Genomic DNA, 12,147 nt, shown 5'->3' with positions numbered 1-12,147 from the left:
GTATGGTCTGGCCATGTAAGACTATGGATGTGCAGGTCTGTGTCTGTTTGACCTTGGGCGGGCTGAACCACAACACAGCACAGAAGACAGTGCTGCTTCGGCTGCATTCACTTAAAATCTGGCAACACGCACCTTCTGCAGGGTTGTGTGGAGGTGTGGCTGTGTTTATATGTGCTTTTAAGAAGAAGAAGAATAATTAGAAAATTACATTTCATTTCTCTGATTCACTGCTTTGTTCTCTGCACTCTCTCTCCACTCACTTGACACTCATGGACCCTCGCAGACACGCGTACACAGAAAGAAACAATAAGCCTTGTCTGCTGTTTGGTTCTGAGCAGTAAGCGGACAGTGTGTTTATCAGAGCTTTTGCAGCTGGAAAGGAGTTGAGAGTGGTGAGAATGAAAGTGTGTGCGCTACCTGATCTAGTTCGTAGAACTCTTTCCTCTCTTCCTGCGTACAGCTGCGTCCAATAGGGGACACGTTCAACATGCCGTTACGGAATTCAATGAATGTCCCCCTGTAAAACATGACAGTCTCCATAAGGCTAATACACATCACTACTATCTGTTATTATTCTAGACTTTCAAATGTTACGCATTTTACAGCTTCCTTGCACTGCTCCATGCCCATTACATCACAAGTGTTAGCCCAAAAACAAACAAATGTTGATAATGAGACTCTATTATGTCTGGACCTTTTCTTAGGCAGTTTGATCTTGGCCATGTAGTTGAGACAGAAGTTGATGAAATCTTGTAGTAGCTCTTCTCCCATGTGGGCCTGGATGGACTGACAACAGCAAGCAGACAAAGTCAACTTCCTGGGTCCTGTCACATGAGGTGACGGCTTCATATTCAAGGTATGTTTGTTTTGGTTTTTCCCACAAACCAATATTATGATGTCAAATCATGTTAATGTGTCAAATGAAGACTTTGATAGGCAGGCTTAAAGCATTTGCGTAAAAAAGGACATCAAGTACCTTACCTGGACAGAGAGGAGCTGTCCATTCTTATAGGCTACAAGACCGTTCTCAGCAAACACATAGTCCACTTTCTGGATCACTGCACACATAAACAGAGTCAGACTAATGACACACTTGAGATATAATTGGTCTACTACTGATGTGTGTGTCTCACCATCATCTCCCAGCTGCTCTTTGATCTTGCAGAGGTCTGACCCTCCTACCACTCCGACTCGAACCTGAGTCTTCAGCTTCTCGAGGAACTCTGCCATGTCTGGAGTCACGCGCTGAAAACACACACAGAAATACAGGTTACATTTACTGACGTAATGGGAGAAACAACAGCAAGGACAGCAACAGGACATACAGTATTTCATATGTCAGGATTCATGTCAAATGTTATGTATACCAACTGGAAAAGCCTGTCCTTTAGTCTTTTGTTTTACTAAGATTGCCTGTCATTAGTCGAAGTATCACTTGTTTTACTGGTCTTTCAGGTATTTTGTTATGCAGGGATCCAACATTAGGTTACCTGTTTTGTCTGATGTATGAGCAGACCGACTAACCTCGCTCACGATGCAATGTCCCTTTCTTTTTTCAGTCAGTCAAACTATAAAACTTATAGTAAGAAACTATAAAAGTACGATAAATATGCCCAAAGTGATTATTGGGTCTATATCTTAATGAATAAGCAAATACTGTATGCCTAGAAACTATATAATACGTTACAGTACAATGTTAGTAATAACACACATATTCTATAATATACAGTTATTGCAGCTGCTGTTTTAATAGTTATGAGTAATTAGTTCATTTTAATCTGTGCAAACCACAGTTGTTTCGTTTTTCATTGTTGTTTTCAGTTCAGTTTGTTTCCAGTGAGTTTGCTCGTTTTGTATCATTACCTGACAAAAACTAAAACTAAAGACATTTCCTGGATATTTTTAGTTTAGTTTAGTTTTTATTCACATAACAGGCAAAACAAAACTTAAAGAGACATCTGTTTTGCCGATTGTAGTTAACTGTTCGCAAAATGTCAACGGAACCAAACGGAAACAGTAGCATCAGGGGCGTTTGTTTTAGTGACCAAGAAAGGTGTGTTTTGAACGTCCAGAGGGTAACAGGGCCTCTATTTACCATAGGTTTACAGAATGTATAGTACATTTGAATATTTATGATAAACAAACCAAAAACTTGTTAGCAACTAACGTAAGCATACTTTAACCGTTCAGCAGGGCACTTCCTGTTTAGGTGTGAAGGGTGACCAAAGTCAAATTTGTATGTAGTTAACACTTTTATTTGTTTATTAACGTTACTAATATACCAGTGAGTGCTCTATAGCTGCTAGCAGTCCCACTACGTCTCGGCAAATGCTTTAGGGTGGAACCATTTTTCAAAGCAAAAGTTTCTGCGGGATACAATACTGCGCGGAAGAACTACAACAACGACGTGGAGCCGGATGTTGCACTGTCATAACGTACTGTCAGACGTTTTTCTGAATGGAGCCAGGTGTAACCGGGGGTAACGTTAGTTTTACACACCTGTCTCGCGGCCGTGAGCGTGCCGTCAACGTCGAAGAGGCAGAGCGTGCTCGTGTCCACAGCGGCGTCACTCATCTTGTTTGTCAGTCTGATCCCAGTTCAGTTCGGGCTGTTCACAGAGTCCATGTACTCCCAATATACAGCGACAGTGTGTATGCTCAGTGTTTGTCGCTTTGCTCCCACTGTTCTTCCGTCGTTCTCTTCACAGTACAATCCAGCTGCAGAACTGCTGGGGTTGTGGACGACAACTACTACCAGAGAAACCAGCTTCTTCTTCTTCTTTAGTGTTTACTTACGGAGGCAAAAGTAAGGTGCATGCCGCCACCTGCTGCACCGGAGGATGTAGAGCAAACATGAAAATAAGGCCTCTTCTTGACAGCTCAGCCTGCAGGCCGGGGTTAGTTAAGGATACAGTGAATTCTGGGTGCAACATACAAAGGCCCCGTGTTAAAAACAGAAAAACAATGCAGCCAAAGTGCCCTCCTGGATGCCTCTAATGTAGATAAAACATGATAAATGACCCTCTATGATAACCCAATCTGCAAAAAATCCTCTAGGGCAGTGGTTCTCAGTCTGGGCTCCAAGGACCCCCAGGAGTCCTTGAGGGGGTTCCAGGGTGTCCCCCAGAAAATAGGGAATATTTTAATTTCACTATTAACCCTATTTTATTTACTAAAAGTTAATGACAGAATGTATCAATATGACTATTGCGTACAGGTTTCACACTCTTAATATGCACATTTACTGTATAGACAGTTATGGAATAACTCAATCTTTACCACAGGGGGAGCTTGAGCCTGAAATCTGATCTGGCCAAGCCAAGTGCCACCCCATTATCTTTACCTCTGCCACTTCACACTGTCTTTCAGAGTCTGTAGTGGGCCTCCTTTTAAAGCTGAAGAGTGAAGATACTGGTATCATATGAAACGTATGCATCCATCCACTTATGGTACCAACAATGTCATGCTGGCATGCCAGGAAGGGTGCAAAATAATGCTCCAAAGTTAGGCTGGCATGGTCATTTTCAAAGGGATCCCTTGACCTCTAACCTCAAGATATCTGAATAAAAATGCGTTCCATGGGTACCCATGAGTCTCCTCCTTTGCACACAGGCCAACTTCATGCTAATCCCATGCAGCTTTGGGCAAAAACCATGCAGTTTTCTCAGCACACAGTTTGCAGTGCAAAGTGTTATTTTTGCCTCATGTACTTGAAGAGTTCTGCATTCTGTGGTCATTACACAGTGAATTGCAGAAATTGGGAATGACTAGAAAGCTTGCACTCTTGCGGTACCATCCAGTCAAAAAGGTCTGGACACGGCCCTGATAGGGATGCGTATTAATTTTGGGCTCCTTGACAACAAAAAGATTGAGAAGTCTTTCTCCAGGGTGCCTTTGATGCTGGAAAATTAGTTGGGCCTCCATGTGCTTCTAGTGGTTAAACAGATGATAGTTCCTTGTGTGTTTTTATGACAGAGGTGTGTTTGTACTTAAAATTTGAGTCATATGATAAAACAACTTTAATCTTAACCAGGGTTTGGAGCCGTTTCACCATAAATGCACCACTAGTTTCTGTGGTGGGTGCCCTTCGTATTGTTTTCACCCACGCACAGAAACATAAGATTGCTGTGCAAAGGCAGTGTTGGCAAGCTTTAAGGCAGTTGGAAACTGAATATAATTATAAATGTCACAACATAATGGTCAGAGTCAGAAGGCCACACTGGATATACCTCCTTGGTTGACAGCTCATCTCACTGACCTCAACTTAAAGCTACAAGGAAAGAACAACTCAGCATGTGATTTGATGTTTATAGAGGAAAGTATGTTTTTAAGGTGCATCTCCAAGATGCTCAGTGTCCAGCTGTGAAACAACAAATATGGTTGGAGGTTTTCTCTCATGTGGAGCTCATACAGACCCTGTAGAAATAGGATTAAAAGTGTGGCATTAAGACCTTTACAGTACATTTTAAGAACTAAATAAAGTTCAAGAATGGCTGTTGCGCATTTGTACTGATTCAGCTCATCACAAGGTTTAAGATGCAAGAGAAATGTTGGAGGCAAATGATGATACAGAAGGTAAGACATGCTTTTTTCATCCATAATTGTTGAGCTAAACATTTACTTCACTTTAGTTTTAGTTTTAACTTGGATTAGACCTGAAGGTTTTGTTGTTTTAACAGAAAAATAAAACATAATAACATCTAATTGACCTAGTACAATCAGCACAATCTTTTTGCATTCAACAATGCTTGTCTAGGCAAAGCTACATTATATTTCTGTGACCAATACCACAAAATTCCTTTCTGACTTCCATTTGGACATGATGGTTGCATTGGACAGACCAGTGCACTTGGTCTATTTTCAATTGTAGTAATTTGAATTGAAATTGACATTGTTCTACATTTGCCTTAGTTATTTTCAAAAATGTAAAAATGTGTTTTGAAAGTCATTTTAACAGAATATGTTTGCATTCATATTAATGTGTTTGCTGTCTGTGGTGTATTTTTTAGTAGTTTAGTAGTTTTTAATATCTGCAAGCACCACTGCGGTGATTAAAGAGAATATTATATATACCGCCATGTTATCAAAATAAGCCCATTAGGTGTACTGCTTAGAAATACATCATACATTCTCTAAATCATATACATCCCTCCTCAGTGGTACACTTTAACATGATGCATGACATGACTGGGCTTCTTTTACTGCTGATCCAGCATGCACCCCTCTGTTTGTGGTGCTGCAATCACAGTGACTTCTCACAATTTAGATGGAAGTATGTACAATTATAAACTAAAGATGTATTTTGAAGGCTAAAGCTAAATCCGGAAGTCTTTTTCTCATTTTCTGCTCAGTTCCATTTAAAAAGTGAATGAGCAGTTTTATTTTTGACTTGACCTAATAAGGAAAGTTTGAGTTGTCTCTTTCTAATGCACAAAACGAAACAGACAGCGTCCTACATGCTCAGTCACATCTAGAAAACAAACGGTTTAAACGTACGCATAGCCTAGACACACCACACGTCAACAGATGAACATATTTTGATTCAGAGCAAACAAAGGACCTTTCGCGCCGTATGTTTAAAAGCCCAACTCAACCAATCAGCGCGTTGGCAATGCAAAGAAACATGCTGTCTTGATGGCACATACTCCGACCAATCACAGCACCGTATATTTCTTGTGCCCTAAATTCAAATTGAAATGCTTAAATCTGACCAATCCGTGGGTGGCGGGGAGGAGTTGTGAAAGTCCTTCTAGTTAAGTTAGATCGGCCTCGCAGGCAGTGACAAAACAGTTGCGCTTTCTTCCTCATTCAGTCGTTTACAAGTTGTCTTGCTGAGAACAGGTAAGGTTTCACCGTTTTTGCATTTGTATTTAGCTAATTTTATTGTTTAAAGTCACCAGTATTTTCTGTGGTAGCTTGGTGCATTGATTAAGGTGATAAAATGTAATACTTGTGCATATTTACCAATTTAAGCATATTATAAAATAAGTCGTTTATATGTTCTTATAAATCACAACGTTGTTTATCATTTGCCTCGAAAAAGCCGTTGGATTGTATGCTGATTCCAAACGGTGGCGTGTTTAGCCTGTTTCTATAACCTTACTGTGTCACTAGCCCTGTAATCTATTGCTGTGTGCGCAACATGCAGTTCAAACGCCATTTGGTTTGGTGAGTTAGCTTAGCTTTCCACACGACGGGGACGTTAGCATCCACGGTTTAAGTTCGAACCAAGTCGCCATTCGGTCCACACTCACCGGGGTTAGTTGCGTTACGGTTAAAGGCAGGTTAGCAGTCAGTATGGAAATAACACAATGGCTATTAGTGTACTTATATTGGTAATCTTTTGGCGCAGTTTAGTTTAGGCGGGAAGATACAAAATGGTGGCAAGTCTTTTTGTCCCAGTGAAGCAGAAATCCGATTAGAGCCTTAAAACACCCCTGGGCGTCTGCTCGTCCGGTTTATGCCACAATAACATTATTTACAACACTAGAACTATGGCAAATACAAATATAATATTTGCTGGAGTCCATATTCGTTACGTTGAACTAATAATTTAAACATATTAACGTTATTGTACGCGTTTTGGATAATTCATGGTAAATTGCAAATATTACATTATACTGCCTGCACAGGCTTTGGTAACTTATCACATTAAACACGAGTAATTCTAATGTTTGTTTTGCAACCGTTTTTAGATCAAACGCAACCATGAGAAAGGATCCAAATAAGCCGAGGGGAAAGATGACCTCCTATGCTTACTTTGTGGCGACCTGCCGCGAAGAGCACAAAAAGAAACACCCAGGGACCACTGTAGGCTTCTCAGAGTTTTCCAAGAAATGCTCTGAGAGATGGAAGGTAAGTTAGAACCAATTTAGTTTTATAAATGCAATAATTGACAAATAACAACATGAATTGTAATTTGGGATGGGGCACTATATTTTCCACATTACCAATTCAAAACAATGAAATTGTACTTGCCCTTAGCAGAAGTAAGAGGATTTGGGTCAGGCAACAATGCCCTTGCATGACCTTGCAGGACCTTTTGCCCTCCATAGTTGGGTAGAAAGGGCAAATAGTAGAAAATTAGCACAAGGCAAATGCTGATTAAAACACACAAGTGGCAGGTAGATTTAAGCCACAAAGTGACTATTGAGTGGCTGGTTGAAATGTATTAATTTCCCCCCTGGAAAGGGTACAGAGTATTTTGTTAACATATGGTACACAGCAAATGGATAGGTATCCTTACATAAGGATGTTTGTAGATATTTTTGGTATTTAGGTGTTCATGGTTTCTGTTTCATAGACTATGTCAGCCAAGGAGAAGGTCAAGTTCGAGGACATGGCCAAGAACGACAAGGTCCGGTATGACCAGGAGATGAAATCATACGTGCCTCCCAAAGGTACCAAGGTTGTAGGCAAGAAGAAGAAGGACCCCAATGCACCCAAGAGGCCACCGTAAGTCTAAACTTACCAGATAGATATATATATTTTTTTTTAATTTTTATGCTTATTACCTCTGGTCCTTTCTGGTACTAACCCGTCCCCCTTTTCTTTCTCCAGTTCTGCATTCTTTGTGTTCTGCTCTGACCACCGTCCCAGGATCAAGGAGGAGAACCCTGGTATCTCCATTGGTGACATTGCTAAGAAGCTGGGCGAGTTTTGGGCTACACAGACTCCCAAAGACAAGGCTCCCTATGTGGCCAAGGCTGCCAAACTGAAGGAAAAATATGAGAAGGTATACCTGTCGCCTCTTATTTTTGCCAGCTAAAGTGACTTGGCTCTTAGGGGATATTAAGTATGTGACAGTACTAGGTGGTATGATTACATATACTTTCCCTTTTTTCCTCATTAGGATGTTGCTGCCTACAGAGCAAAGAGTGGCTCAGGGAAGAGTGATGCTGGTAAGAAGAGTGGTCCAGGCAGGCCCACTGCCAAGAAAGCAGAACCAGTTGACGACGACGATGACGACGATGATGATGACGACGAGGAAGACGACGATGATGATGATGATGATGATGAGGATGACGACTAAGCAGTTTATGTGTTTAAAGGATGTGAATTTTGCAATGCATTGTTCAGCTTAACTCCTGTCTGTTTTGTTTTTTGTGTGGATGATTCCCACAGCGTAGCCTGCTATTCCTGTGGATGATTCCAAGAGTATAGCCTGCTGTCCCTGTTGGTCTGCCTCTGTAGGATATCAGACGTGTTCCTTTTTTTCAAATTCAGGGATTTAGTTTTTATTTTGTCACTAGTCCCCCCCCATATGATTTTTTTTTTTAAGTTTTTCTGCTGAACTCGGGTTTGTCACATCTCGGATCCTTGTTGCTATCTACACGGGCAGCCACATATGAATTTCCTGTGATATTACAAAGAACTGAAAACTCCTGTACGGGCAGTGGACAGCAGCAAATCAGTAAAGTTTTAAAAATGTATCGTTTCTGGAAGCACTGCTTAGGTTTTCTGTTTAGTGGTGCTGTTTCTTCACTGTCATTTTACTACCAGGGGTTATCTGTAGTTTGATTAAAGAGGTTTGCAGCCATTTTTAATGTGGAACTTTGAAAACTTTCATGTAGAACGAATTTTCTTTTTGTAATAAAATTTTGTATATTGATTATAATTGTGTTAATTTTTAATTGATATTTTGTTTGCTAAATGCGCTTAAACTATCTCTTTACCTAATTATAAAAAATGCTAATATGCACTCAAACGTGTGCGACTTACTGGGTTTACAGCCAGGCGGAACATTGGTCGGATTTTGAAAAACATGCAAACATCTTCTGGCCCAAAATGTAGTGAACTGATGAGCTGCTGACTATGTTCTGACTTGCAGCTGTCCTGTAGTACTGATATTGGTGCATGTTGGTCAGTACGTAGAATGCAACATAGAGCGAACAGATACATGGCTCTTGAGCTGTGTCAATAAGTTGACTGAGTGTTTAGATTCCAGCTTCTCAAATGTGAAAATCTGCTTTTGGTCCTGACAGACTATCTTTTGGACATAAGACATTTGAGGATGTCACCTTGGGTTTTGGTAAACAAGGCTTTCATCATTCTCCTAACCAAACAATCTCTTAGTTGAGGATAATGCTAGAGATGAAGCCATAATGAAAATAATTGTTGCGGCGCTATGTTTGATAAAGACCAGTCTCCATAATTCTCTGAATCCCTACACTGCCCACTGCCTGAAGTTTGGATATAACTGATCTTAATGAGGACTCGGGTCATTTGGATTAGATAGTGTATACCGTGATGTGTGTTATGTGCAGTCTGTTGTGGGGTCTTATCCAATGACTCCTCAGACTGCAGGCCAGTGGCAGGTCCACTTTTATGTGTAGTCTAAATCAGATTCAGGTCTAAACTTTTACAATGTCACCATATTGTGAACAATCAGCAGAATTTACTTCATGTACTTCATGTTGTGTAATGCGGGTCACTTCAGGGCTGTGACCACACTGGATCTGCTATGGGCCACATGTCTTGTTTCTTTGCCCTTTAAACATATAAAACATAAGTATGCTGTCATTGTGGAATTAGGGGTGTAACTAAGTACATTTACTCAAGTACTGTAGTAAAGCCCTGTTCCGAGGTACTTTACTGGTGTTTGTCCATATTTCTGCTACATAATGTAGACTATTTACTGCACTACATTTAAAGCTGTAGTTGCTGACTACTGAGGATGTTGGGGATCTTATTTTTAATACAAAGGTTAGGATTAGTTAGTTAATAAAAAACAAGCTTTTACAATATCATTATTCTTCAATGAAAAACATCTTCCTTTTATCAACTATTCATCTTATTATAAAAGTGAAAGTGTAGTGTGAATAATAATATGGAGTGTGGTGTGAATATTTCAATGCAAATAATAGTTTTTTCACAATTAGTGCAGCAACCTGCCTTAATACTCCTTGACTGAAGATACAGACACCCTTTTCTAGAACAGTTATTCAAATAGTTTGAAATATATATATAATATAATATATAACTGCACTGCACAATGGGGTGGCTGAGGCTCAGGAGGTAGAGCAGGTTGTCCACTAATCAGAAGGTTGGCGGTTCGATTCCTGCCTACTCTGTCAGTGTCCTAGAGTAAGATACTGAACCCCGAATTGCTCCTGATACTGTACGTCAGTGTGTGAACCAGTTAGTTTTCTCTTTGTGATGACCTTTGCCATCACTGTATGAATGTGAAGTGGTATATAACTACAGTCCATTAACAAAAGGTCTGATATAACCAGACACAGCTGCCAGCATAACCCTAACACTGTGGCTCTTCAGGACCAACACTTCATAAAGTCATTAAGCATAATTGGATTTTACTTTAGTGACACACATGCACATGCATATGATTGTACACCAGTGGTTTTCAATGTTTTTAAGGCTAAGACCCCCATAGCTGATAGATAGACCCATATTCATTTTGTTGCATATTGAACTGGGCCTACAACAATGTGTACAATATTATTAGTGCTTTATCTACTAGTATGATGGATTATGATTATGATGGTTAATGCATATTTTTCACATACACAAAAACACTCTTTCAAATAATGATCAAACAATAATTTGTTGTCCCCCATGCAGTAAATCTGAGGATTTCCCAGGGATTGCGGAACTCCTGTTGGAGACCCAGGCCATACACAGTCCTACTGTGTCACACTATTACACTGATGAAAAGGTGGCAGTAACACACCAAGATACGCAGCAATGCGCCACCAAAGGCAGGGAAGAAGAGGACTACAAGCAAGTACAAATGGAGGTAAACAATGCTGGATTTGAAATCTCTAGAAATTGGCTTTGCAATTATTTTCAGGGCGGAGTACTTTAGGAAGTGGACACATTTGTCAGACCTCAATGATAAACACACTGTGCACAGTTTGGTTAACTAACACTCAGTGTAAATAGAACTACAGAAAAACTCCACAGGGCCCCTCATCCTGCCGACTGGGGTACCCACAGGCCCCTGAGGGATATATTTTCATCATATCATATCATATCTTCCATGTGCTTTATTATAGCATTCCAATTTTTCATGACTTTGTTAGTCAGTGTGTTCTTGATGTCTTCATATCATTTTTCCTTTCTGTTTTAATTGCTTTTTAAAAATATTATTGTCAGGGGTGGATCTAGAGAGGTGGCATCTGCACCTCCAAAAAAAAATGCTTGGCCACCCCAGCTGCCACCCTAGTTTGGTGTCAGATGTCAATTTAATACTTTTTGGGATGCCTTTATTGGACAGCTCAAGATAGTCAGAAAAGGGGGAGAGAGAGGAGATAAAATGCAGCAAGGACCAGCTCTACCAGGTGAGCCCCAAATGCTGCTGAATTTAATTTGAAAAACAATTAATTTGTATTTTAATGATCTGTCATGTCCCCATGTGATAGTGATAGTCTTAGGTTCAATGAAAAATGACTTGTATTTGGAACAATGTACTGATTTCTAATACCACCTTTAGGTATTTTTATTCAATGTTTTAGTGCCACAATAATGTTTTTAAGTTCAAATATCTTCATTTGGGGGCTTTTCCGTGTTGTTCGACCTATATTTCAATTAAATTCAATTCAAAGGGGCTTTATTGGCATGGGGAATACATGCATTAGTAAGAAAAAAAGTACAAAAACACAAATACATTCATTTTTATTAATGTCAGTGTGTGTGTGTGTGTCCCTTGGGTTATGGCATCCTTCTCCTAGGATTATTTTTAATCTGGAGCGGCCAGTTAGATTGTTGAAATCTGAGATCACAGAGTTTGATTTGTTAAAATAAACATTCCTTGTATTATCAAATGTTTTACATTGTAGGAGGAAATGCATCTCTTTCTGTGGCCCCTTAAAGTCTCCATGCCACCCCATGAATATTTCTCTAGATCCGACACCCCCTCAAAAGCACCCAATTCCACCTATGTGGTCGGAAGCCAAAAGTGACACCTGTGCTGGCCAGGAGGATAGTGAGAGAGGTGAAAAAGAATCCAAGGATCACCACCAAGGCCATCCTGGTGAATCTGGGCTCTGCTGGTGGCAACGTCTCAAGGCAGACAGTCCAACGGACACTGCACCTCGGATCTCAGTGCAGAGTCAAAAAAAGCCAGCCTTGGCCTTTGCAAATGCTCATCTGGACAAGAAGAAGACTTCTGGTCTTCTGTTTTTATGGT

At 40.2% G+C, this 12,147-nt stretch overlaps 2 protein-coding genes across 2 annotated transcripts in view; one reads left to right on the top strand and one right to left on the bottom strand.

Annotated features, from left to right (window-relative positions):
* Positions 1-2,804, bottom strand: part of pmm2 (phosphomannomutase 2) — a gene marked incomplete in the record, with an annotated part of 7,226 nt that extends 4,422 nt beyond the window's left edge. Inside the window, 5 exon segments of the mRNA XM_035660361.1 lie at positions 418-517; positions 695-786; positions 982-1,058; positions 1,134-1,245; positions 2,500-2,804. Of these exon segments, the coding sequence (XP_035516254.1) occupies positions 418-517; positions 695-786; positions 982-1,058; positions 1,134-1,245; positions 2,500-2,574 (456 nt within the window).
* Positions 2,805-5,710: 2,906 nt separating this feature from the next.
* hmgb2a (high mobility group box 2a) lies at positions 5,711-8,616 on the top strand. Its single transcript, XM_035660529.1, has 5 exons — positions 5,711-5,840; positions 6,695-6,854; positions 7,303-7,454; positions 7,560-7,734; positions 7,852-8,616. The coding sequence occupies exons 2-5, from the start codon at positions 6,708-6,710 to the stop codon at positions 8,029-8,031; spliced, it is 654 nt and encodes a 217-aa protein (XP_035516422.1). The 5' UTR covers positions 5,711-5,840; positions 6,695-6,707; the 3' UTR covers positions 8,032-8,616.
* The last annotated feature ends 3,531 nt before the right edge of the window (positions 8,617-12,147 follow it).

This window comes from Morone saxatilis, unplaced genomic scaffold (genome assembly GCF_004916995.1).
Source record: "Morone saxatilis isolate NCDOM2014 unplaced genomic scaffold, NCSU_SB_2.0 Contig17, whole genome shotgun sequence".
Classification (NCBI taxonomy): Eukaryota; Metazoa; Chordata; class Actinopteri; family Moronidae; genus Morone; species Morone saxatilis.
The sequence above is the reverse complement of the archived record's forward strand: the minus strand, read 5'-3'. Positions and strand labels throughout refer to the sequence as shown.

Bases quoted from the DNA above. Each gene is read 5' to 3' on its own strand.
- hmgb2a (XM_035660529.1), top strand. From the start codon at position 6,708: ATGAGAAAGGATCCAAATAAGCCGAGGGGAAAGATGACCTCCTATGCT. The intron at 7,455-7,559 runs GTAAGTCTAAAC...TTCTTTCTCCAG, and splicing joins AATGCACCCAAGAGGCCACC to TTCTGCATTCTTTGTGTTCT. The intron at 7,735-7,851 runs GTATACCTGTCG...TTTCCTCATTAG, and splicing joins TGAAGGAAAAATATGAGAAG to GATGTTGCTGCCTACAGAGC.